The 25,669-nt window shown below is 42.3% G+C and overlaps 1 protein-coding gene across 2 annotated transcripts in view; it reads right to left on the reverse strand.

Annotated features, from left to right (window-relative positions):
* The window catches only part of Ccdc148 (coiled-coil domain containing 148), a 241,589-nt gene that overhangs the window by 125,664 nt on the left and 90,256 nt on the right, over window positions 1-25,669 (reverse strand). For both annotated transcript variants that reach the window (XM_060390194.1, XM_021638823.2), the window contains 6 exons: window positions 21,708-21,790; window positions 21,344-21,492; window positions 20,102-20,197; window positions 19,843-20,024; window positions 3,900-4,038; window positions 1,303-1,509 (listed from right to left, as the gene is read on the reverse strand). In XM_060390194.1, coding sequence (XP_060246177.1) covers window positions 1,303-1,509; window positions 3,900-4,038; window positions 19,843-20,024; window positions 20,102-20,197; window positions 21,344-21,492; window positions 21,708-21,790 — 856 coding nt within the window. The remainder of the gene's footprint in view (window positions 1-1,302; window positions 1,510-3,899; window positions 4,039-19,842; window positions 20,025-20,101; window positions 20,198-21,343; window positions 21,493-21,707; window positions 21,791-25,669) is intronic.

Raw genomic sequence — 25,669 nt, forward strand, 5'->3', positions numbered from 1 at the left:
AAATTGTTTCAACATGAAACAAGGTTCAGGCAGATATTATGGGCAGCAGAAGCGAAAAGTCTGCACACTCAGTGATTGGATGTGCGTGCAGTTTGTAGTAGACAGACACACCCTCAGTGATGAAGTCGGAGTGTGTTTAGGGTGAGGGGGCCAGGAGCAAGCCTCTGAGCCACAGCAATGTGTTTTCTGGGCAGTATAGCTTAGCTCAGTCTCCACATAAGGTGTAATAAGCAAATGTCATTCTGTAGCTCACCTGAGTGCCTGGCCACACACACGGCTCGCAGCACAGTTCCAGGGCTGATGGCAAGGCTTGCAAAGTGAACAGACTCAGGCTGGGAGTGACAGGACTCGCCCCTGACTCTGACCTCTGTTCCCTAGCAGCCTCCAAGGATTGCAAACTTGTGTTGGCTCTGTAGCCTGGGGTAGATCAGCCTAGATCCAACCTCTACGTCTTTAGGTTCCAAACTTAGGCAGTGTGAAAAGAAAATCTTCCTACCCACAAAATAAAAAAGGCCAATCAAGCAGGCTTTCTCTAATGTTTTCGAACAGGCATTTGTTTTTAGATATATAAATCACTATGGCACCGTATTACACCTGAACACCCTTGGCCCCTGTGACTGCAGAGGGAAAGCCCACAGCACAGCAGCGACCCTACCTTCAGTTCTCACGTGCAGGCGGCGCCTCTGTATTTGTTTGAGAGTGCAGACACCCACACTCCAGCTTTTCAACCACAGGCTCTCCAAGCATACTGAAGCCCCACTCTCTGGTTCAGAGGAGAAGCAAAGGCCCATCTGCATCCCCAACACTTTGCTGAGGGCCACACAAGGCCATCAAGCTTGCTCCCACGAGCTCTGTGTGAGTCTTTTCTTCTTGGCCTTTCCAGCTCTGCCATGAGAATGGCATCTGGCTCAGTGCCAGACAGTTCCATCTAGCCATGCCTGGTGTGTGGATGTCACCACTAAAATTTCAATACTAACACCCTGAATGAACAGCAAAATCTTACAGTTCAACGCAACAGTTTTCATCAAGACAGGTTTCAGAGAAACTGAACTTCAGGTAGAATTTGAACAGAAGTACATTTTGTTTGTTTGTTTGTTTGTTTGTTTTGGTTTTCGAGACAGGGCTTCTCTGTGTAGCCGTTGCTGCCCTGGAACTTACTCTGTAAATCAGGCTGGCCTTGAACTCAGAAATCCACCTCCCTGTTTCCCGAGCGCTGGGACAAGAGGTGTGCACCATCATGCCTGTCCTGGGTAGGTTCTTAACGCACACCCTTGTATCAGAGCTCCCGCCACAGCAGCTTACCTTGGCTTTCAGGTCAGCACACAGCTCCTGCTGCCGTTTCCTGTCCTTGGCCAACATGCTCTCCATTTCATGGGCTGCACAGGCCTCGACGAGGGTCAGCATGGCTTTCTGGATAAAGTCTCTCCTGTTCCTAGCCCAGCTGTCCATCAGGATTCTTCTCTGCTCTCTAGCGAAGCGATACTGGTCATAGTGTTTCTCGTGTTCTACCTGCAAAGGTGACAGATGGCAGTTGCTCATCATTCTGAAACGGACCTTTAACTTATGTCACTGTTATGAAATGGACAAAATTCATTATAATTTTGAGCAACTGGGGACAAACAACCTCACCATAGCCAGAAAAAAAAAAAAAAATACACAAGCTCTACTTCTCAGAGACTGTGCCTAACTGACAACTACTGATGTCACTTGATTTTCTAAGTCCTCTGTTTCCTCAGATAGGATGGAGGCAGGCCAGGTGGTCCCTGCAACGCCTCTTACTTCTATTTCCCCCCTTCAGGTTTTCGAGACAGGGTTTCTTTGTGTAGCCTTGGCTGTTCTGGACTCACTTTGTAGACCAGGCTGGCCTCGAACTCACAGGGATCTGCCTGTCCCTGCCTCCCAGAGTCTGGGATTATTGGCGTGCACCACCTCGCCAGGCTGGCTCTTAATTCTAAATGGCAGTGCTTCAACAAAAATCAGTCTGTCCCCATATGTGATTTTAAGTCAGTTTTGGTATTTTATATGATTACATTGTCTCCGTTAAGCAGTATACTTCACTGAAAAAATAATTATGTGCATTGATGTTTTGCCTCATACATTTTTGTGTGAGGGTGTCAGATCCCCTGGAACTGGAGTTACAGACAGTTGTTAGCTACCAAATTGGTGCTGGGAATTGAACCCAGGTCCTCTGGGAGAGCAGCCAGTGCTCTTAACGACTGAGCCATCTCGTCCAGCCCTGCTAGAATTTTTTTTTTTTAGTGTCACCATAATCGGGAAATCACAGTTTTGCTTTTAACCACTAATGCGCTCAGCTGTTAGAATGCTTGAAAGTAATTCTAGTTTTCACACCCTTTTGGCCTCCTCTCTTCTCCCCACCCTCCCCCATTCCTTGAGGGACATGGGTTCTCACGCTGACCACAGGCACTTCCTCTAGTCTTGAATATAGTAGCCTTGGGAAGTACAGACTCCTGGGGGGGGGGGCACAGAGTCAGGGAGTGCAGGGTACCGGGGCAGAAGCCGAGGAGCCTGGGTTATACAAAATCCCTGCAGGCGAGTGTGCAATGACTGACTGCGAGAGGGAAGTCTTTGCTTTTCCAGTTTAGCCCACACCTCTGAGGCTGACATATCATTTGATCCCTAAGTGGCTAGCATTAGGAAAGACGCAAGATAAGGTTTGCCCCGCCTAAAGCAGTGCTTTAGGACGAGTTAATTAGGATCCTGATAAAGCAGGCCGCCGTCTCACTTTAACCAGATAGAAAACACATCCTATAAACTTCCTAGCTTTGTTCTATAAAGCTGAAAATACACTTAACGCTTGTCAAACATCAAGGAAGGGGAGCATAGACCACGCCAAAATCTGTAGCGATCAATCCAATGTAAAAAGCAAATGTAAAAATCTTTACCACATCAATAGTAATAAAGTATAAAAATCTACAGAGTTACACTTGATGGCTGGTTGCAGAGGCAAGAGAGCTAATTGGGAATAAAAAGAAACCTCTAATTTGATCACTGAAGGATTTTTAAAGAGCTACAGTGAGTTACTTAAAGACCAGAATTAACTGTTTGCTACATGGCGGTGGAGAGCGGAATGGGGCAGAACAAGGGGTATGGAAGAGGATGGCCACCCTAGCTGAGTGCTCTTTACCTTGGTTTCTTCTGCAGACATTACTGCTGGCAGTGATAACTTCATCCACTGCCCCGTGTGCTAAAGGACTTTCACGGGACTGACAGAATAATTTCCAAACACGTGTTGGGTGTATCCCATTCACCCCTTAATCTGAAGCAGTTACATGATACTTCAGAGCACAGCTCACTTAAAAGTTAAATCTGCATGTGTCTGTCACGAGGTGAATTCCCATTGAACTAACTGGTAATGTAGTAACTTCTCGATTCTTGCCATTGTAGTCTTGCCTACCACAGAATGAAAGAATCTCTCCATTTCCTCCCTGGTAGCTTTCTGTTGGTCCAAGTGAAGCAGCGTTTGTGTTCAGGACCATGTGGGAATCAGGCTGAGCTATGATGATGGAAGCTAGTGCCATTGCCCAGGGGCAGGCTCTGCGGGTAGAAGGCGGGCAAGAGCCAGACACGGCAGAACCTCCACGGCGGGCAGGTAAGTGATGGTGTGAAGTCCAGGGGTAAACCGGCTGCTCTGGGAAAGCATGATGAAGGTCTCCGGGCAGGTGGACATAGACTGACCCTAGACTTCCTCTAGACTTCATTGACTTAAAAAACGACCCACACAGGTTTGCAGTCTTTAGCAGTACCTTCTATCGTGAGGGAATAAAGAATCTTCAGAGTACTTTTAATGCGCATATATTTGTCTTACAAATTATGGAGCCCTAAGCACTGCAGTTCATGGGTATATAGGATACGCATTTTCATCATCAGGATGCACTCACCAAATGATGCCTAGATTTGTGCGGAAAATATCTTTGCAGCATGTCCAAGTACAGAGTCCTTCTGCCAGGGAGATTTCCAGGGTACTGATCTAAAACGGCCTGGTAGATCCACTGTTCTTCTTCACTTAGTTGGAAGTTCCTGGGAGCAATAAAAAAGTCACACACATAGGTGAAAGATCATGGAATTTAAGGGACTTCAACCTGTTCAAGCCATTGGCCTGTGACAATCATTGAAGAAGATGCAGTCTTTTTGAAGACAAGGTCTTACTACGTTGTTCCGGATGGTCTAAAGGCACCCCCAGCTTCACCCTGGGAGCAGATCGTGGGCATGCCCCAGCAAGCCTCGCTGAGGCATTTTGCCCTTAATGTTACCCACTGAGTGCTTGTTCCGGAGAAGTTCTAAGCCCAAGCCCAGTGGGTTCTTTCTGTCCTTGGTTTGATCTTGCCAGAGTCCCAGGAATAATTTAAAGATGTCGGTGAGATACGATATTCTTTTAACACTTATTCTATCTTGCCTATAGCAATATTTTAAAAACCATCACCAGTGAATGGAACAGATAAACACCGGAAAATAGTTATTAGGGATAAAGATTAAAAAGAAATTTTTCTTATTCAACAAAGTTCCCATTTCTACACTGGAAAAAAACACAAACAAAAACAGATGAACATTTTATATAAAGAAAAATACAGACAGATCGGGAGGCATTTATTTGAGGTTTGAGCCCCAAAGCAAGTCAAGTAATCTATTACTTTATTCTCTTTACCTCATGCTTTGTGAGTAATGCTACATATTGATAGTGAAAAGATAAACAATGCTGCTACATTTCTGATGACTAAATAACTTTGGGTTTTTATTGTGTGTGTGTGTGTGTGTGTGTGTGTGTGTGTGTGCATGAGCACACAGGATGTTGTAGGACATCTTACACAAGGTGGTTCTCTCCTATCATGTGGGCTTCGGGGGTTGAAATCAAAGTCGTGAGGCTTGAAGGGAGAAAGTGTTTACAAAGGAATCACTGGTAAACAAGATGCTGCAAGTTTCCCAGGCACCTGTTCTGTCTGCTCCATCAGCCCCTGTCCCCTCCCACAGCTTCTAGCTATGCTGTGACTCGTGCTCTGCATAAAGTATTACAAAGTCCTGTTCAAAGTGAAAAAGTTGCATCGTCAGTTTGAACTCTCAACTGAATTAATGCCTCTTTATATTCTGATTTTATTTGCATGTTATTATTATTATTCCTGCTAGGTAAATTAGAATAATCAAATACAGATGCAATCAGAGGAAGTATTAATAGCAGCGAATATTTCTTTGATCCAAAATGGATTGCCATTGTTTATTCCTACTGTATCAATGATCTTACAATTATGCAATTTAATTTTTTTCATATATCTTTCTGCCTCTAAAAAAAAAAACATTTGACATCTTAAGAAAATAGCCCTACCCTTTTAATGAGTGGAAAAAATGGGAATTCTAGCATCTTAATATGAGGTTACCTAGTTCCTTCACTATACTGATAAGGAGTATGAGAAAAAAAAATTCAAAAGAAAAAAAAATCTCCATCTCTACTATATAAAAGGAAGGAGTAGAGAGTGGAAGGTGGTCTACCAAAAGGAAATTGTTCAACGTGTCATAATTATCTAATGCCGGGGAAATATTGAAATGAGGTCACTCGTGACTGCACTGAGTGTTCTGGTTCCAACCAGATGGATTCTTCATGTACAGAAAGCCAAAGCCTTCTGCAAATAAAACATTTCAAGTAGGAAAATTAACCTAGGAGAAAAGCTGGCCTGCATGCCCTTGGCCTTTAATATGCCCTCAGGCTGTCAAAGACAATGTCCTCTCTAAAGGACGGCTTTCGTTCACAGATGCATTGGAACAGCAGTTAGAAGGAGAATGTCTTCAGTATCACCCCACAAGCAACAGAAGAACAGAACTAAAGTCCATGTCCTTGCTAATGTTTTAAACTACTTCTAAAATCAAAAGGCCTCGAAAACAGTTGAGTTTCCATCCTTGTCTGATTCATATGTATGTGGGCATTCTCCACAGGGGAAACGGACAGAACCGGGGCGCCCGCTGAGTTTCTCTTCTTTCAAACTATTATTTGTCTTTATAATAGCAGCTGTTTCTTAGGGGATAATACCCATCACCAAGGGGCACCTCACTCTGAGGCTCCCCTCCCACACTGTCCCCGAGGCCAACCATAAACAGTAGCTGACAGACACAGGTCAACGAGGTTAGCCCAGTTGGATCCCTCCAATGGGGCCAACTCTGGCACCAGTCGGGCTCAGAGTCAGCCTCCACTAGGATGCCCTCCTGCCTAGGCATTCTCCCCTCCTCCATTCTGCGGCCCTCATAAGCCTTCCTACAGCACCTGCTGATAGTTCCGCTCTTCTAGGAACCTGTCTCCATTTTCTTTCCATAGAACTCAACATAATCCACAAGCCATCTTACCCACAATTTTCAAATACCGTAAACGGTTTGATCAATGGAGAAGTACTTTTAGACTAATTACTTTGATGGCCTCGCCTAATGAATAGTGGTGCAAGATTGTAGCTGTCCACAATGTGCCAATAGCAAACATTTACTGAAACTCTTTTTGAATACAAGCACACATTAACCAGCACGCACTGTTATAAATAAATATAGCAGCAGAAGAGTTTGTAGCATTTGGTTCATTTTTTTATAAATTGCATGAATGTATTAATTGGTTGCTATTTTAATGACATTAAAAACCACTTAAATGTATGAGATGACCATAAAACAGTTAAATCAGACACTTCAAACTAAGGAAGCCTTGTACAGCGATGGCATCCATTTTGACCTTCCGGCTAACTAGCATAGCTTCACCTCCCAACTGTCTTTCTCTTTTTACTAAAACCACATGAGTTGTGAGTCATTTTTCTACTAAAAATGAAAAGCATGCTGAAAGAAAATGGCATGTTAGATACAATATTACTGTCTCCAGATTACTTAGAGCAGTTTCCAGAGAACCAGGCTTAAGTCTAAGGCAAATACGCACACATGCACAAACGCAAGTATCCATCACTTTTTGAGAGGGAAGGGAGAAGATTCGCCACTGCATACAGACCTACCCATTATGTGCACATGTACACACACACAGAGAGATGGCACAGTAAAATCCAAAAGGAGTGAGTGTTCAAGCAGAGTAGTTTACTCAGGGTGACAAAGCAGACTTTCTTAGAAACATGGCCTTTTAGACTCTAAGATAAAATCATCTTCAAAATATGCATGTCTCTAATCTAAAACTTAGACATTTATCTCTCTTAATTAAACCTTCATTTTTTTTAATAATTTTATTTTTTTTCTTATCAGTTACACATTTTTTTCTTTTTACAGAAACATATATGTAAAATAACTGAGTTAGCTTTTACCTGCCAAAGTTCTTCAAATTATCCACTTCCCTGGTGATTTTGCTAACAAAACACACTAGGTTACAAGGCTAATTAAAATAATAGTAATAATAATCCTTACCTACTTTCTGAAATTGAAAATTGTTTAATGCTTAAAGTTTTCTTTAAAAAAAAAAAACACTAAAATTGTCCTAAACTTTTACGATTAAAAATGTCTCAGACAGGTGCTCAAGAGATAGCTCAGCAGTTTTGAGCACCACAGAGGACCCAGGTTTGGTTCCCAGCACACACAGGGCAGCTCACAAACATTTGTGACTCCAACTCCCTGGGATTCAATGCCCTCTTCTGGCCTCTTTGGGCACCAGGCATGCATGTGTCACACAAACCTAAGTGTAGGCAAAATTCCCATGCATGTAAGAGTAAATTAATTAAAAAAATACCTCGAACAACAAAAAAAATGTGTTTGCTCAAAAAGACCCTACTAGATTTGACCAAAAGGCACAGTCTCTGAGAAATATTCTAGAGGCACTGCAAGGAGGATGCAGCAGGGCCTGGAGAGATAGAGGGCTTGCTCAGGAAAGAGCCTGCTACACAAACATAGCAATTGGAATTTGACTCCAGCACCACATAAAGGCCAAGCATGGTGGCACTCAGGAGACACTTGGAGACAGGAGGATTCCCCGGGGCTCACTGGACAGCCAGTCTAGCTCAGTTGGTAAGCTCCACACCACTGAGAGTCTGTCTCAGAGGGGATGACACCGAGGTCATCTAGCCTCCACACACGTGTGCATGCGCCCATGCACATACAAAGGTGCATTGTTTTAAGTACAAGAGGATTCTAAAAACAGCAAGGAAAACATGACAAGTCATTAGAGAACTTCGTTAAATGGAGAGCCGACCTCTCCATAGAGGTTTCACAAGCCAAGAGAGAACTAACTGCCTGAGACATCCTAAGCCCTAAGCAAACAGCTCAGCATGCTGTACACAGCAAAGCTCATCTCAGAAATACAGGAGAAATGTAAAGTGTTTCAAAACAAACACCAAGGAGAGTCCTCAGCGCCAGCCTGGCCTAACAGGAAGCATTCAAGATTGTCCTACAGAGATATGAAGAACGCTTACTACCACCACAAAAACGTGGGAAGTCGACCCAATAGTAGAGGAGGTGCACAGGAGAAAAAGAGGAGAGAACCAAACTCTACCAACACTGAAAACAAGCCCACCTACGAACAAGAGAGAAAGGGAAAAAATTGCAAAACAACCCGAGAAAACAACATCAAAATCACAGGTCAGTTTATGTATCGAAAATAGCCTTGGATGCAAATGAATTAAAACCCCCTCTTAAAAGACACTGATTGTGGATGGGGAGAGGACCTGGGTTCAGATCCCTAAAACCTATGTTGAAAGCCAGGTGTGGTAGAAATAGAGACAGGCATACTCTGGAGCTTCCTGGCCAGCCAGGCTAGCCAGATCTGTGAGCACCAGGTTCCGTAAGAGACACTGCCTCAAAAAAGAATAATAATAACATAATGAGGAAGGCACTGATGTCAACCTCTGGCCCCTACACTACGCACACATTTGTGCATCAGCATGCACACACGTGCACAGACGAGTATGTATACTCAGGTGACAAACAAGCATGCAAATAACTTTTTAAAACCACTCTAGATTAGCTTACGTGGGAAAAATCAGTAAGACTCAGCCACATGCTGTATGAAACTCAGCTTGTTAGTAAAAATACACAGAAATCTAATGTAAAAGAACAGAAAAAGGTCTATCATGCAGATAGGAGCCCAAAGTAACAGGGACCACTATTGATACAAGAGAAAACAGACTTTGAGTTAAACATTATGGGAAAAAGTACCGTCACAATACAGTGATAAATGGACACATTCAACAAATTCAACAATTATGACCATGTTGACATCCAATGTGGAACCTCCAGCTATAATGAAACACAATGCGATTTAAAATTAGAAAGATTTTAAATAAATAAGCTAATGATCCAACTCAAGGAACAAGAAAAGCAAAATCAAACCAAATCCAAAAGTAGTACAAAGAAAGACTCTACATGGTTGAGCAAGTGTCCTTTTTGTGTACTTGAACAAACTTTGGGTATATACCTAGCAGTGGTATAGCTGGGTCTGGAGGAAGCACTATTCCTATTTGTCTTAGAAAGCGCCAGATAGCTTTCCAGAGTGGTTGTACCAGTTTACATTCCCACCAGCAGTGGAGCAGGGTTCCCCTATTTCTAACAGGATCTTGATGACTGGCTCTTTGGTCTCCCCACCCCCGAAGGGAGGAGCAGTCCTGTTAGGCCACAGAGGAGGGCTTTGCAGCCAGTCCTGAAGATACCTGATAAAACAGGATCAGATGAATGGGGAGGAGGTCCCCCCCATCAGTGGACTTGGAAAGGGGCACGGTGGAGATGAGGGAGGGAGGGAGGGAGGGACTGGGAGGGAATGAGGGATCGGGACACGGCTGGGATACAGAGTTAATAAAATGTAACTGATAAAAAAAATAAAATAAATTAAAAAAAAAAGAAAGACTCTACAAAGGCCAGAACAAAAAGAAAAAAGAAAGAAACTGAGATAACATTAAGTTATAAACTAGTAATTTTGATAAAAAATTTTTTAAAACAATACTTCCAACATAATGAAATCTATACACCTAAAAAAGATAATCAATTGAGTGGACATGGGGTAAGATGATCAATCCTCGTTTAGAAAGACAGATGGGATGTGCATTGAATGTATAACAGGAGCCTACTGAGCGCATCTGAAAGACTCTAACTAGCAGAGTTTTCAAAGCAAAGACTCATGACCAAACCTTTGGCAGAGTACAGGGAATCATAAGAAAGAAGGGGAGTTAGTCTGTTGGGGAAAGGATAGGAGCTCCACAAGGACCAAATATATCTGGGCACAGCGTCTTTTCTGAGACTGACATTCAACCAAGGACCATGTATGGATATAACCTAGAACCTCCACTCAGATGTAGCCTGTGGTAGCTCAGTAACCAATTGGTTTCCCAAAGTGAGGGGAACAAGGACTATTTCTAACAGGAACTCAATGACTGGCTCTTTGGTCTCCCCACCCCTGAAGGGAGGAGCAGTCCTGTTAGGCCACAGAGGAGGGCTTTGCAGCCAGTCCTGAAGATACCTGATAAAACAGGATCAGATGAATGGGGAGGAGGTAACCCCCCTATCAGTGGACTTGGAAAGGGGCACGGTGGAGATGAGGGAGGGAGGGAGGGACTGGGAGGGAATGAGGGGTCGGGACACGGCTGGGATACAGAGTTAATAAAATGTAACTGATAAAAAAATAATAATAATAAAATAAAATAAAGAAAAAAAGAATAAAACAATACTTCCAAAGCTTTATGACAAAAAAAAAAAATGTCTACAATGGTTCCACATCCCTCAACAGATGCAAGTGTCAGCAATGAGTGGGAATTTTCTCTTGGAATGCACCAAGAAAAGTAGGAGGTACAGCGTCCAATGTTGGCTGTCTGGGTCAGCTAACCATTGGGACTAAGCAAAGCTTTGAAGATCAAAGAATTATGCTGCTTGCTCAGAACTTCTCCCTTTATGTAGTCACTCTTGGCACACAGACAAAACACAGGTCCACAAGCAGAACTTGAGACTGGTCGTGCTCAGGCACTGAACCCTCCCAACAGTTCTGAGAGCCCATGTTCAGGACAAGATGCCTGCTGGTGATGAAACGGCAATGTTTTAACGTGTGGCTTCATTCGTCCGCAGGCCCATGGCATCTCTGTTACGCTATTTCATTCGCTTTCTTCTCTCTTGTCTTCAGGCAACAGCCACATACACAGGCATTTGCCTGTCGAAACTTTTATAAGAGGCCGCATTGTCTTCTTACGCTGGCTTTTCCCAGTTCATCTTTAGTAACAATAGAGTATACGGTTTGCTGTGATGCGAGGGGCAACACGTGTGTTTCTCTTTTTACTTAAGGACATTGATAGAGTTACACTGTGTTGGTAAACGTGGGAACATAAAGGAAGATAAACTAAATGGTGAAACTTGTTTTATTTGTGCTGGGCATGGTGGCACAAGGCTGAAGTGCCGGCACCTGGGAGGTAGGGATCCAGCTCACGTGACTTCATGAGTTTGAGGCCAGGCTGGTACACGAGGGTCTAAAAAACTACAAATCAAGAATAAAATAAAATGATTAGAAAACATAACCTGGGTTGATTTTCTGGAAGGAAGGATAACAATATCCTTAACATCCTTTGCTTCAGAGTCTCTGTTTCTAAAACGAAGCTGAAGAGAATAATAAGAATTATTCAAAATCACAGTGGCAAGCCAGTGCGTTTCGAAGTTTCTAAAAGAATGTGGAATGTCTACTACTTAAAAAATTAGTATTCGTCTAATAAAAATTCACATAAAAGGTTATTTAGTAGATACTTCAAACACGGGAGAAACTGCAAACAGCGCTGGACAAAAGAACAGCAAGAGGTGGACTCAAAACGGGGGAGCAGTGGATACGCGTGCACTTTCCCTTTTCATAAGCAATGACGCCCATGTTTTACTCTACGGTCGCTCTCGGGTTGAGATTAACTTCATTTCTTCTCTTTGCTTCTCTCTATCCTAAAATTTTTCTGTAGTGTCATGACTTCTGAATTCAGAAACAAATACACCATCTGAAATGTTCACAGAGTGCTAAAAACGCTGTCTTGAGTGGCACCGACAAAAAATAAAAAAATAAAAATAAAAAACCGATAAATAGAAACAGTGAGTTGAAAAACGTGGTACCAGAGCGCTGGCTATTTCGTGTGGGCTCATTAAGCAGCATTCAGATGCAGATCTCGGAATATTAATTATGAGCCAAGAGTATAAAATTTAATATACCTATCAATAATAAATTGTAAATTACTTGTTATCTTGCTATAGTTGTCTACATATTGACTTAGGATCTGACACAGCTAAATGGACCATCACACAATTATGTCTCATCTATATGATTAATTCATCTAAATGTGCGGAAATTAAAGCCACAATCTCTTTTGAGTCTAAAACAAGCAATTAAACTCGCCTTCGTGTTCTTAATGACACAGCCTGAGCAGAATCCAAAGCGCTTTGCCAGCATGATGGATGAAGGGTGAGGCCCCATTGATGTCAGATGGCTTTTATAGCGGGTTTTAGTAAATTAGACCATCTTTTAAAACACGCTCTGTAGTATGAGCATGTTTCAAAAACTATATCAAAAAAGTGTATAATGGCTCAAATTCTAAAATATTTGGTGCATGTTGCAATTATAATATTCTAGAAATATTGGCTACAATATATTTGAATTTTTATTCTTTTTAACTTTTTAATGCAACTGGTTAAAAAATTTTAATTATGTATGTGGCTCACATACTTCCCTTAAACAACACTGATGTAGGACTCAGGCTGGACCACCCTAGGATGTGTAAATAGCTTTCTTACTTAGGTGGGCAGAAAGGACCTCCTTCGGTTGAATTGCTAAGGGCTCAAAACTAGGAAGTCGCCCTCCTTCCTGGAAGGGGAAGCAGCTCTCCTTTGAGTCTTTGCTCCTTTGATTCTTCCATTGCTTGAGATAGGGCCTGGCTTCCTGATCCAGGCAGGTCTCAGATTCACAGTCCTCCTGTCTTCTGCCTCCCAAGAGGCGAGCTTACTAATGCGTGCCTCACCTGACAAAGCACAGCTATTAAAATGAGATAAACTAATGATTAAGGTCACAGGTACTTGTCATATCCTGCAACAGGCACTCATTAAATATCAACGACCTATTGAACTTTTAACTTAAATTTTTAAACCTGTGATTTGTGCCGTAAAATAAGAACCAAATATGTCAAAATGTTTATAATTTCACTACCTGGGGTGACTCTGGTTATTGTTTATTTCAATGACTGGGTTTCCAGTCTTTTTTCTGTGTTAACACAGACATAGATGTCATACTTTAAGAAGAATGAAGAGACTTTTTTATTATATAACCTACTCTGTGACCTGCTTTGTACTTACATAACATATATTCCAGCTATTTGTGTCATTAAAAATCCCTATGGATTAGAATCAGGGTAGCAACGTGCTGTACGGGCACAGCCAGATGTCACTGCTGCCTCGCGCTTGGCTGTTTAGGTAGCATCATACTATGCTTTCTACGGTAAACATCACGGCCGAAAGCAATGTGGGGAATGTCATGTTAGCATTTATAGTCTATCGTGAAGGGAAGACAGAGAACCTGGAGGCAGGAGCTGATGCGGAGGCCATGGAGGAGTACTGCTTACTGGCTAGCTCTCCAGCAGGTCAGCCTGCCTTCCTACAGAACCCAGGACTACCCACTGAGGGGTGGCATCACCCACGGTGGGCCCGGCACTCCCACACCCACCAGTAGTCAAGAAAATGCCACAGAGGAATGTCCACAGGCCAATGTGAGGATGGCAAGTCCTCAGTTAAGATTCCTTTTCCATGAGGACATTAGCTTGTGTCAGGTTCACACAACACTCCCCAACAAAGGCAATCTTGAAGAGTTTGCTTCCAATTGGAAGAAAAAGAAATAAATATTGGATACACTTGAAGTCAGATATTTATTTCACTTTAGTGATTTTTTTCTTTCATTATTTTTTCTGATGAAACAAATATTATTTCAATATAAAGATTGTGTGTGTGTGTGTGTGTGTGTGCATAGGCTAGAGGTGGATATTGGATATCTGTCACTCTTTATGTTATATTTTGAGCCAAGGTTTCTTATTGAACACTCTGTTAGGATAGATAGAATACTAATAGAAATTCATTCTATTAGTCCTGTTATTCTGAATATATTCCTGAATATATAATCCAGGTATAGGCAGAAAACCTTTTGTAGCAGCTTGGACCTCACAACCGTCTCAGCTCGGATACAAGTTCTAGGTGGTATGCTTTGAGCTCACCAGTTGTTTAAGACTAGTCATTAGGCTGTGAGGATGTCCAGTCTGCACCTCCCCAGGGCAGTTCACAGCACTCGCCTTTTCTGTGGTTGTTAGGGAATCTGAACTCAAGTCCTCACACTTGTCTTTTATTGACTTCTGTTGGTGTACTTTTTAAAATCTCTCCTATTTACATTCTTTTTATCTCTTCTCCCTACTCCACCCCAATTCCTTCCAACACACTAACACTGGGTAGGAGAGAGAAAGGGTGAGTGGGAAAGGGGACGCAGTTCTCTTGGTTAACCAGCTTCCTGCTGGTTAGGGTCGTCGTGTTCCTTGGAGCCAGTCCAATCCTTGTTTTGGGAGATCTCTAACATCTTGTCTCACTGCATCAACAGCAACAGGAGCTGTAAGGGGGAAGCAGCAGCAGCCTTGTTCTTTCTCAGAGCTCCTCTACACTCTCTGGGCTCTGGCATTTATTCTGCTTGCAGACTCCTCAGATTTAAACTATCTGCAGCTGGTAAAGAGCTCCTCTCAGAGCCCACATGAGGCTAACAGTCTTGGACCATCTAAATCTGTTCCACATCCCACACCTGGGACCAAAACAAAACCATGTCCAGATCCACAAAAGACTTTTGTGACTGAAACATGTTCCTGGCCCCACATAAAGATTTCTGGTGCCATCGTGACCTTTGGAAAATGCCTCTGGCTTTGAAAAATATCATATGCCAGTCATATGTAAATAGCCATTTCCCTCATACTATTTTTATCCCTGGATAAAGTACTGGCCATTTTTACAAGGCAAATATTTGAGTCTTGTTTTATTTTTCCATTTCTCTGATAAGTACAGGGGTTCATAGGTTTCTGACTCATTTGTGTTTAGAATTACAACTGAGGAGTTCCAGGACACTGTGACATCTCATCACACAGCGTCTGAATCACGTGATCTGGAACACTTGTCCCCACCTCAGTTACTCAGGGCATGAGTCACCTGTGCTAATCCCAAGTCTCCTCAACCCTGACATCACTCAGTCTCTCTCTCTCTCATTCTCTCTCCCTCCTTCCCTTCCTCCTTTCTCCTTCCTACCCTGCCTCTTTCCTGAAGTTTATCCCATACTCCATTATCCCCGTAAACATCAAACACATTGCTGTTGCTCCCATTTTAAACGAAACTAAAATATAAGAGAGTGGGGAACTCAACAGCAAAAGGAAACCCTGATCTCCTTGGCAGAAAAAAAATTCTCAAGTTGTCTACATTTATTGTCTTCTGTCCTTCCTTTCCCATTCATTCAAACCCACTTCAGAGAGTCATTTATATCTGCTTCTTCAATGAAAATGGCTACCAACACTCTCCTCTTAGAGCCAAACAGCTCTCAGTCATTGACTAAAATATGCAGCAATTATTCAGTAAGTCATCACCTCCTTTGCATATAGTACAGGCTGCTTTGTCTTCATCTGTCTTCCCTGTCTCTCTACATTATTCTATCTATCCATCTAACGATCTGTCATCTATCCATTTATCTGTCTATTTATCTTTAGCTGCTTCTCCCTCTTTTCTTTTCTCTGATACTGTCCTGGTCACATGTCTGGAGAGGAGTTTTGGGCCTCTTTTCTTTCCTGAATCATTGCTTTGGTGACCATATCAAATCTCATGTTAATGACTCACAGAGTATAACTCTAAACCAGATCTTCTTCCTGGACTCTGAACTCACAAGGCCCAAAATGTTTACATAAAACTCAGCATGTCCAAGCCTGGACACCTGATTCCTTCCCCCTCGGCCCCCTACAGAGTCTGCCTGCCCACCCCCATCCTCTTTGATGCCCAATCCAAACAATCCAAGTGTGGCAGGCAACTCCTACAGTTCTCTGCGCTTTTACTTTTGTGACTCTTTGAAAAGCTGACCAACAGATGCTTTTGCTTGACCCTCAAATCACGTCCAAAGCTCAAGATTCCCCACCACCTTGATCAGGACCACTGTCATCTCCTCTGCTCATGTGTCTGACCAAACACTAACCAGCACAGATAGCCTTGAAGATTTTGCTACCAGAAAGAAGAGAAAAGTTAATATCTAACAGCCTTGAGGTCAAATGTTTATTTCACTTTAATAATTTTTTTCTTCAATGTTATTTCTAAAGAGACACATATTATTCACCCATTATAAAGACTGTGTGTATATGTAAGGTGTGTGCATATGCGCATGTGCATAGGGGGGCCAGAGTTGATGTTGAATACATATCATTCTTCCCCTTATATTTTAAGACAGGTTAACAACTTTTTATGTGTCCAATCTATTCTTGTGCCCCGCCCCCACCATCATTAAGCACAGTAAATGTAAAATGTGATTCTGTTACAACATGAACCAGGGCTTTACACTGCTCTCTTCTGCTCAACACCATCTAAGACAGTGCTTCTCCACCTGTGAGTCACCGATCCCTTTGGGTGATGAGTGATCCTTTCACAGGGGCCTGCATTTCAGATATTTACATTATGACTCATAACAGCAGCAAAATTGCAGTGATGGAGCAGCGATAAAAGTAGTTTTATGGCTGGGGGATATCATAACATGAGGAACATTATTAAAGGATTGCAGAATTGGGAAGATTTGAAGCCCACTAGTCTGAGAGCTTCAAAGTCACTCACATAAAAGATGAAGTTGGAAAATGTCTCTAAATAACTTACTTTGTGGGTGAGACTGGAGCTCAATGGTACATCACTGGATGAGGGAGCATGCACGAGGCCTTGAGATCAACTCCCAGCGATACACGCCCACGCCCACACCCACACACATATGCAACATAAATAATAGCTTACCATTCACTCTTACCTTTTGAACCTCATTCAAATATCCTGCTGATCTGTTGCTGGATTGCCAGACACTGGACTCTTGTTGGACACACTCACACCTCCCATTTGAACATGGGCTATCATGCTCTTATTTCCAATGTCTGCATGATCAGGTCTCTCAACCTACTTCATGATTTCTCATGTCATTGTCCAACTGGGACCTAGTACCAAGGTTTGGTTTTTTTCTGTTTGTTTATTTGTTTGTTTGTTTGTTTGTTTTTAGAACTGCAATCTGCCTTCTAAAATCCCAGCATGTGCTCTGACTCTAATCTATGCCTTTACAGCACTTACCACCTTCTAATACCATAGAGCATAACTGCCTCATGAACAGCGTCCACACTTTTGTGTGTTGCCAACTTGATCACAAATGTGATTTAGATAAGAATAGCCTCCATATGCTCATAGATTTGAATGCTTGGTCCTTAGGGAGTGATGTTACCTAAGAGGAATTAAGAGGTGTGACCTTTGCAGAAAGTGTGTCCCTGGAAGTGGGTTTTGGGGTTTCAGAACCCCAAGCCAAGCCTAGTGGCTCTCTTTATTCCTGCTGCCTGCTGATCCAAATACAGACCGCTCAGCAACTTCTCAAGCACCATGTCTGCCTACATACTGCCTGCTTCCTGCCATGATGATAGTGGACAAAACCTCTGAACTGTAAGCCAGCCCCAGTTAATTGGTTTACTTTTTAAGGGTTTCTTTGGTCATGGTGTCTCTTCACAACAATAGAGCAGAAACTAAGAGAAGTACTGAGAATTTATGCTTGTAGATGCCACATAACTATTTGCAGGAATTGAGAATAAGTTTCTTTATCTCCTTTTCTATTTTTTTATTATGTTGCTTATTATTCCATTGGTTTTCAAAATATCTTTATATATTAGTTATTTTAATATCTTCCATCTCATACGTTGCCAACATTTGCTGTTCGTTGATTTTTTTTTTAGCCTTTGTTATTTTATTATACGTCTTAAAAAATGACTTGTTTTAGCCAATGAAGGTGGCCCTGCAACCTCACCTGACGTCTCCCTCCCCAAGAGCCAATGAATGCTACTGAGTGTTGTGCATTGCTGCACACACACACAAAGGCAAAGCTGTGAGTGGCTGTGTCAAAGCCTCCTCCTTTCTGCCTCACACAAGATGCACTATCTGCTGCTCTCCTTGGCTCTACGTTTGCCGCAACTCCTGAATGTTGTCCATTTCATAAGTGTACATTTTCCTGCTTTTTCACCTATAAAATAACTTCTATGGCCATCATCCACAAGTCCAGTCAGTCTTTTAAAGGTTTTTGCTCACCCTTTCACTGTTGCGAGAAAGGCAAAGCAATGTATATGTACTTATAAGTACATTTGTTTGATATGTTCTTGTGCTATGAAAACTATGAAGAAGATAGGTTTTGTGACTGAATAGGTTCCAGCAAGCTTCTGTACAGAGATAAATCATTAAATAACAATTGAGTACAGTTTGAAAACTATCAAATAGGAAAGTTTTTAGAAACAACTAAAAACCCAGGTCACACGGGGTTAATATGGTAGTATGGACAAATAGCCCTTATAAAGTATGTCCCCTCTCAGCCTGGTGTGGTAGCAGAGGCCTTTAATCCCAGCACTCAGGAGGCAGAGGCAGGTGGATCTCTGTGAGTTCAAGGCCAGCCTGGTCTAGTGAGTTCCAGGGCAGCCAGAGCTACATAATGAAACCCTGATTCAAAAAGCCAAAAACCAAACTAAAATCAAAATAAATACATAAAAATATTGTACACGGTCCCACAGATGTGCACACGCACAGGCCACGAGAATTCCCCCAAGTCCCAACAGCAAGAAGTAAAAAGAAAAATAGTCATACTAAAGTAAATCAAGGCCCTGATAGAGTGGAAGTTCAATTAGTATTATAATTATGTCGTTCACTCTGCTAATTAGAGAGTGTATTTATATGCCTTTGTGCTCATAGCTGCAAATGAGTGCTACAAAACCACCTCTAAAGTTATCTTTCCTCCTCTGAGAAACCTTCCTTGAAAACTCTTTAGGCTTTACCAGTGCTTTCTTGTTTACTGCCAGAATGTTCTTCTTTTCTTCTATTAATTTCTGCATGTAAATCATATTTGGTTAGGGCATCTGTCTACATTTCTTCCCCAAGTAAAATTCTGGTCTTCTAAGAGGCAAGGCCATCTCCTAAACTAATCTAGAACCTCCCTCTTGAACCTCTTTCAAAGGAGCTTAACAGATACCACTGTCTATTATGGATTTTCCAATAGATATTCATAAAATAAAACATATAACCACTTGCATTAAAAGCTTGTGGGTAATATGCAAAATATTGCATGAGCTTTCTGTTTTTCCAGAACAGAGATCCACCTGCCTCTGCCTTCCAAGGGCTGGGACTAAAGGTGTGTGACACCACACTAGGCTCAATACAACTCTTACAAGCCTTGGTCTCAAGAAAACACCTTGAAAGCGAGAAAAAGCAAAGTAAACACAAAACATTCTTTCCAGTTGGGTATATGGTACATGTCTGTAACTCCAGCACTTGAAAGGCTAAGAAAGGGGACCCATTGATGTGAGACCAGAAGACACTGCAAGTGACTGCCAAGGCAGTCTATGGCACAAAATGAGTCCCTGTCTCAGAAACCAGTGGCCAGAAGAGTAGTGCTGTAGCAGCACTCACCTAGTACTTACAAGGCCCTGGTTTAGAGCCCTAGCACCACAATAAAATAATAAGCAATATAGGACCCAATCTTTTCATTCAACAAACTAGCCCAAACCTATGTTTATCATATCACAATCACTTGTAACTAGAAGAACAATGGCCCTGAACACAAATTTAAATCCATCACTAAGGAGTCAGGGAGTTACAGTTGATCACCTGCGTATGTCTTCCAACTGAAGATCAAAAGATTCAAGTTTCTCTTGATATTCCTCTGTAAAGTCATAGAACTCATTAAGGATTGACGATTTCAGGTCAGGGTATGGGCACTCCAAAGTTTCTAACTCCATAGGCTGTTCGCTGAGCAGGTTGGCCTTTTCTTCTGAAGAATAATCTAGTAACTGAAATGAATGATTATTTTGTTTAACAAAAATGAAAAATGGGGGAACGAGTCAATCACCAGTTGCATTGCACTTACCTTCGCACTCCAGTCTGAAAGGTCTTTTTCTGTTTTCCACTGCTCCTGATTAAGCCTCTCAAAGGCAGCCTTGGATTGTTTCTTGACCAAGTCAACCTAGAGGGTGTGTGGCATGTGGTCAGGAAGTGTGTAAATTGCTGCAGTTCACCCAAGATTATTTCTATTGAAAGACACCATCTCAGAAGCCAATAGGAGGTGAAAAATTAGAGGAGGGATAATCCTTTTGAAGGTCTATGAAGAAAAGAGCAGCAGAAAGACAAGGCTTATCAAACAAGCAAGCCTCAGTGTGGATTCCAGACCTTTGACCAAACAAGGGCTCTCTGCTTTATAGCCACAGCAGCCCTGTTCCATGTTTGGAATCATTGATGGTAGGACTTCAGTCAGACTCTTGCTCTCAAGAATCCTTGCTACTGGTCTACAGCTAGGCACAGCTAAAGCTTTTTATTATCTATGAGAACAGTATAGCATTAAAGGACAGCCGACCAGTAGAGAGATGAGAGTTCAGCTCCTACACCTACCATAACAAATGAGTAAACAAAGGCACACAAAGAGACAGGCAGGGGAGAAAAGAAGTATGAATCCAGGATGACCATTTGGGAACAACACAGTCAGCAAAGAATTAACAGGCAGAAGATGTCATCAGCCTGACAGAGAAAAGAGTTGGCCTAAGGGTTTTGGGACAAGAGTAGGTTTGACCCATGAAGGGCACAGCAAGAAGGTGGGACCAAGCTCACGTGAGATGAGACAGTGTCACAGAGGAGATGTGATGGAAGAAGGAAGATTCGATGAAGGGGCTTGTCATGGGCTTAAGGACTATGAAGAGCCTATGAAGGGTTCAGTAGTCAGACAACTTGATCTCTCTGTCCTGGGGCAGGACTTCAAAATGTGCTGGGAAGAGGGGCAAGGATGATGGCAGGAGGATGAGTTAAAATGAGGGTGCCTGGACATACTCAGTCAAAGGCTGATATTGAGGAGTCCTCTACTTAACCACCAAAGGGAGATGATTGCTTCAACTCTTCTATTTGGGACAAAAATACATTACATTGTGTGTGTTGGTGTTTTCCTGCATGTATGTCTGTATAAGGCTGTCAGATTACCTAGAACTGGAGTTACAGACAGTCGTGACCTGCCATGTGGGTGCTGGGAATTGAAACTGGCTCCTCTGAAAGAGCAGCCAGTGCTCCTAACCACTGAGCCATCTCTCCAACCCAACATTATGTTTTTTAAAAGCAACATACTGACCTCTTCCAGAACCAATGGTGAGTTAGATCCCTTACTGTAGGGTGCATACTGGGAAGCATGGTACTGTCTCTTCAGGCCTGTTCTCATTTGGTGAATAGGGTCAATCACAGCTTTAAGATATGTGCACCATTGTTCTGACAGCTCTTTTTCTGTGTGAAGTGAAATTGAATCAAGGAGACATGTTATTATTTTAAGTAAAGAACAGATTGCTAGTTTATAGACTTTTTATATTTGTTTAGAAAAAAACAGACAGGTGTTACTATTAAAAGAGCATGAAGTGAGGGACCAACTTTCATAGTTCCAAATAAAATTCCCCTTTATATGCAGGTTCAAAAAAAAAAAAAAAAAAAAAGAAGATACTCACCAAAATTCATAAGCTCACAAAAACATTCGTTTCCAATGCTCTCTTCATTGAGACAAGATTTTATTTCAGACTCCAATTTACATCTGAAACAGACATGATCTCAATCAATTTCTTTATAGTCATAATCATGCATATAGGCTTCAAAGTGAGTGGGGTGGGAACAGTCCGTCGATTTTGGCTTTGTACATCTGCTCACTTCCTGGAGCCCTGTTCTGAGCTCCTAACATGGGCAGTGGCCCCTGCAGGTCTTGGCAGCATGCCACACTAAACACCCCAGGGCACCTGGAAGGTGCCCCAAGGCCCCTGCTCAGTATTCAGCTCAGAAAGATTCCCAAGGCAGCAGGTTGGAGATGAGGGGCAAGTTGTAGCAATGGTAGCCGAAGAGGAGGTGAGAGGACCGTCTGGATTCACATGGAAGCCAGGAAGTTCAGAGGTGACATCTGACTCAAGCAAATGGGAACAAAAGAATATTTTGTTTTTATCCAGGAATGATCAATAAATCTTTACAAACTTTTACTAAATTTTTAAAAATACACTCATTCTTAGAGTAAAACTATAATAACCTCTAGGTGAGCACCCAACACAATTATATTTTTATGCCCCTTTTTAATATAAATAAATTTGAGATTTGTTGTTAATGTATACCTTAATATTAAAATGCCATGAAAAATTGGAGTTATTATAATACTTTAATATGATTATTATTTTCTCTGACTACATGAATTTTATATAGTTGAAACAACAGCATGTGTAACAATTCATGTTGTAGCTTTGCGGAGTTACTTTGCTTATTGCTGATGTTTTACACTATTCCCCAAGCACTTTTCAGGAGAGTATTCATATGTAAATGTGCCATCACCTTTCAAGCCAGTTCGTATGTGAATAAAGGAGAAAGGCTCTCCTCATGATACTTCTCTATCTCTCAGCAGGTAGTTTTGTCCAGAAATGGGGGGAGGATGTACCTATGCGTGCATACGTACGCGTATATATCTTCATGTGCTTGAGTGTGTGCTCAAAAGACCAGAGGTCAACCTTAAGTGTCTTTCCTTAGGCTCTGTCTACCATTTTGAGACAGTAACTCTCACTGGTTTGTACATCACCCAGTAGGCCAGACTGGCTGGCCAATGAGCCCGGGACTCCATCTGTCTTCACCTCTGCAGCTCAGGGACCACAAGCGCATGCTGGACTCTAGCTTTATTTTACACTTGGTTTCTGGGGCTCAAACTCAGCCTTTTGGGCATTTTAACTAAGTGCTACCAGCTGAACCATTCCCCAAGCCTTTGTTCCTAAAAGCATATCTGCAACTGTTGCATGTAGAGCGGATGCTTTTTTATTAGTATGTATGTATGTATGTATGTATGTACATATTTATTCATTCATTCATTTGTTTGTTTGTTTGTTTTGTAGCCCTGGCTGTCTTAGAACTCCCTCTGTAGACCAGGCTGGCCTCAAACTCAGAAATTTGCCTGCCTCTGCCTCGTGAGTGCTGGAATTAAGTCATACACCAAAACTGTCCAACATTTTTTTTCAGAATGTAATCAGAATTCACTTTAAAACAGAGTTGTTTACACACAAACATAGCACTCACACAACCAGATTGGCTCCTTCTATTTTGGGGACCGAGGAAACAAAAATAGGTCCATAAACTGCCAGAAAAGGGAACTGGTGTGCTGCTTTGGTGATCTGAGGGAACCAGTTCCCCACCCAGATCTTTGAACTCTCAGGCAAGGGGGAGGTCTGTACTGGCCTTGGACGCACCCTTCACCCGTTGAACCATCAGCAAAATGGCTGCACTGCAGACAGTGATATATCGTAGAGTCTACAAATGACTGCACCAAAGCTCACTGTGTCACAGAAGGAAATGGCGGAAAGGCTCCTGGGAACATGTTATAGAGTCCACAGGGAAAATGATTTGAGTAAGCTCGCCAAACTTCCGATTAAACTTTACAATTTTAAATAGTAAACAAACTTGATACTTGGAAACTTTATCTAGTTCTCTAAGTGCAGATTTCAAGGTACTAACTTGTGCATACATATGTGTGTGCATATATGTTCACTAGTAGAGGCTAGAGGTTGACATTAGGCATCTTCTTTAATCACTCTCCACCTCATTTTTTTTTAATATTTAAAAGATTACTTATAGGACCAGGAGTGGAGAGGACCTAGACGCCCTGCCTATGTAGCCCATCGGTAAACCAGTCTCCAAGTGGGTTCCCTAGTAAGGGGAACAGGGACTATCTCTGACATGAACTCAGTGGCTAGCTCTTTGATCACCTCGCTCTACTAGGTGGCCTTACTAGACCACAGAGGAAGAGGATCCAGACAGTCTTGATGAGACCTGATAGGCTAGGGTCACATAGTAGGGGAGGAGGACCTCACCTATCAGTGGACTAGGGAAGGGACATGGTGGGGGAAGAGGGAAGAAGGGTGGGACCAGGAGGAGATGATGGAAGCAGCTACAGCTGGGATACAAAGTGAATAAATTGTAATAAATAATAATAATAATAATAATAAAGAAAAAAAGATTGATTTATTTTATGTTTTGTGTTCTGCTGACACATATATATAAGCCTGCTAACACATATGTAGGTGCACACTGTACATGTCTGGAGTTACAGCCTATTGCCAGACTTCCTGTGGGTCCTGGGATTCTAACCTGAGTCCTCCACAAGAGCAGCCAGCGCTCTCAGCAGCTGAGCCAGCTCTCCGGCCCTCAGCCTATTCTCTGAGAGAGGGTTTCTCACTCAGCCTGGAGCTTGCCTGCTCAGCTGGGTTTGCTGGCCAGCCAACTCCAAGGATTCTTTCGTCCTCACATCATGCCAGGCTTTTATTACATGGGTAGTAGAGATGGAGCCTGGGTCCTTGTGTCTCCCTCGCTCTCAAGCTCTTTACCAACTGAACTGTCTCCCAGCCCACCACCCTCCCTTGGTTTTGACTAGCAAGGCTGGAGAACTAGATCTGCTTTTACGTAAATGGAATATTGGGTGGGGGGGGCAGTCCGCTCCCAGATAATGGAACACAGGGGGAAAAAATATCACTGTTTCAACCCCAGCTTCCCTCGTGCTAGTTTTTCCTCACTAAAGGAAGTACAGATTTGTGTGTTTCATTTATTTATTTATTTATTTATTTATTTATTTGTCAGGGACTCGGCAGGTTAGCCTGGAACTTGCTCCTGCCTCAGCATGCTGAGTGCTGAGATTACAGGCGCCATCCCTTGTGCCAGGCAGATTTCCTGAAGTAGACCAATACAGCTCTTAAGCTACGAATTTGCCTAAGGTCCCTGCATTCCCACATATCTAGCCACTTCTCTAACAGGTCTTCTATTGCTATTAGTTTTCTGTTTCACTGGATGTGTACAACAATTACCTCACATTCTAGAATAACAGAGAAAATTATCTTGGCATTCTTTCTTCTGTCCAGGGTTTATAGGTTTGCAGTCCTTGGAGTTGTCCTCCCTGGAGAATTCCCCTCCTTCAACCCCTCTGTGCCCTCCAAGCTCAGCTAACAGAACGAGTTTCCATAATGGTATGCATGTGACTCATCTGTCTGGCTCAAGATCAACTCAGTCCACACATTAGGGAAGAAGTAGAATGGCCAAGGTTTATAAAATGAGAAAGAGAGAGAGAGAGAGAAAGAAAGAAAGAAAGAAAGAAAGAAAGAAAGAAAGAAAGAAAGAAAGAAAGTCTTCTTTTGTGTTTGCCTTGGTGTTATATTAAAGCTAACAAGAGGCTTTCCTTTTTATTGCATTTCAAGTTATGCAAATTTTCAAAAAAGTTTTAGTGGTCTTGAATACTTTTTTTTCTATTAGAGGTGACATTTGAACGGTTTGGTGTGTGCCAAACCCTTCAAATTTGGTTTTTGTAGCCTAAGGATGCTGTGCAACTTATGGTGTTTTCTTTTCCTGTTATAAATTTCATCCTAATCTAACTCCCTCTTCAGCCGTGAGCCCTGCACCTTGCATG

This window comes from Meriones unguiculatus, chromosome 8 (assembly GCF_030254825.1).
Source record: "Meriones unguiculatus strain TT.TT164.6M chromosome 8, Bangor_MerUng_6.1, whole genome shotgun sequence".
NCBI lineage: Eukaryota > Metazoa > Chordata > Mammalia > Rodentia > Muridae > Meriones > Meriones unguiculatus.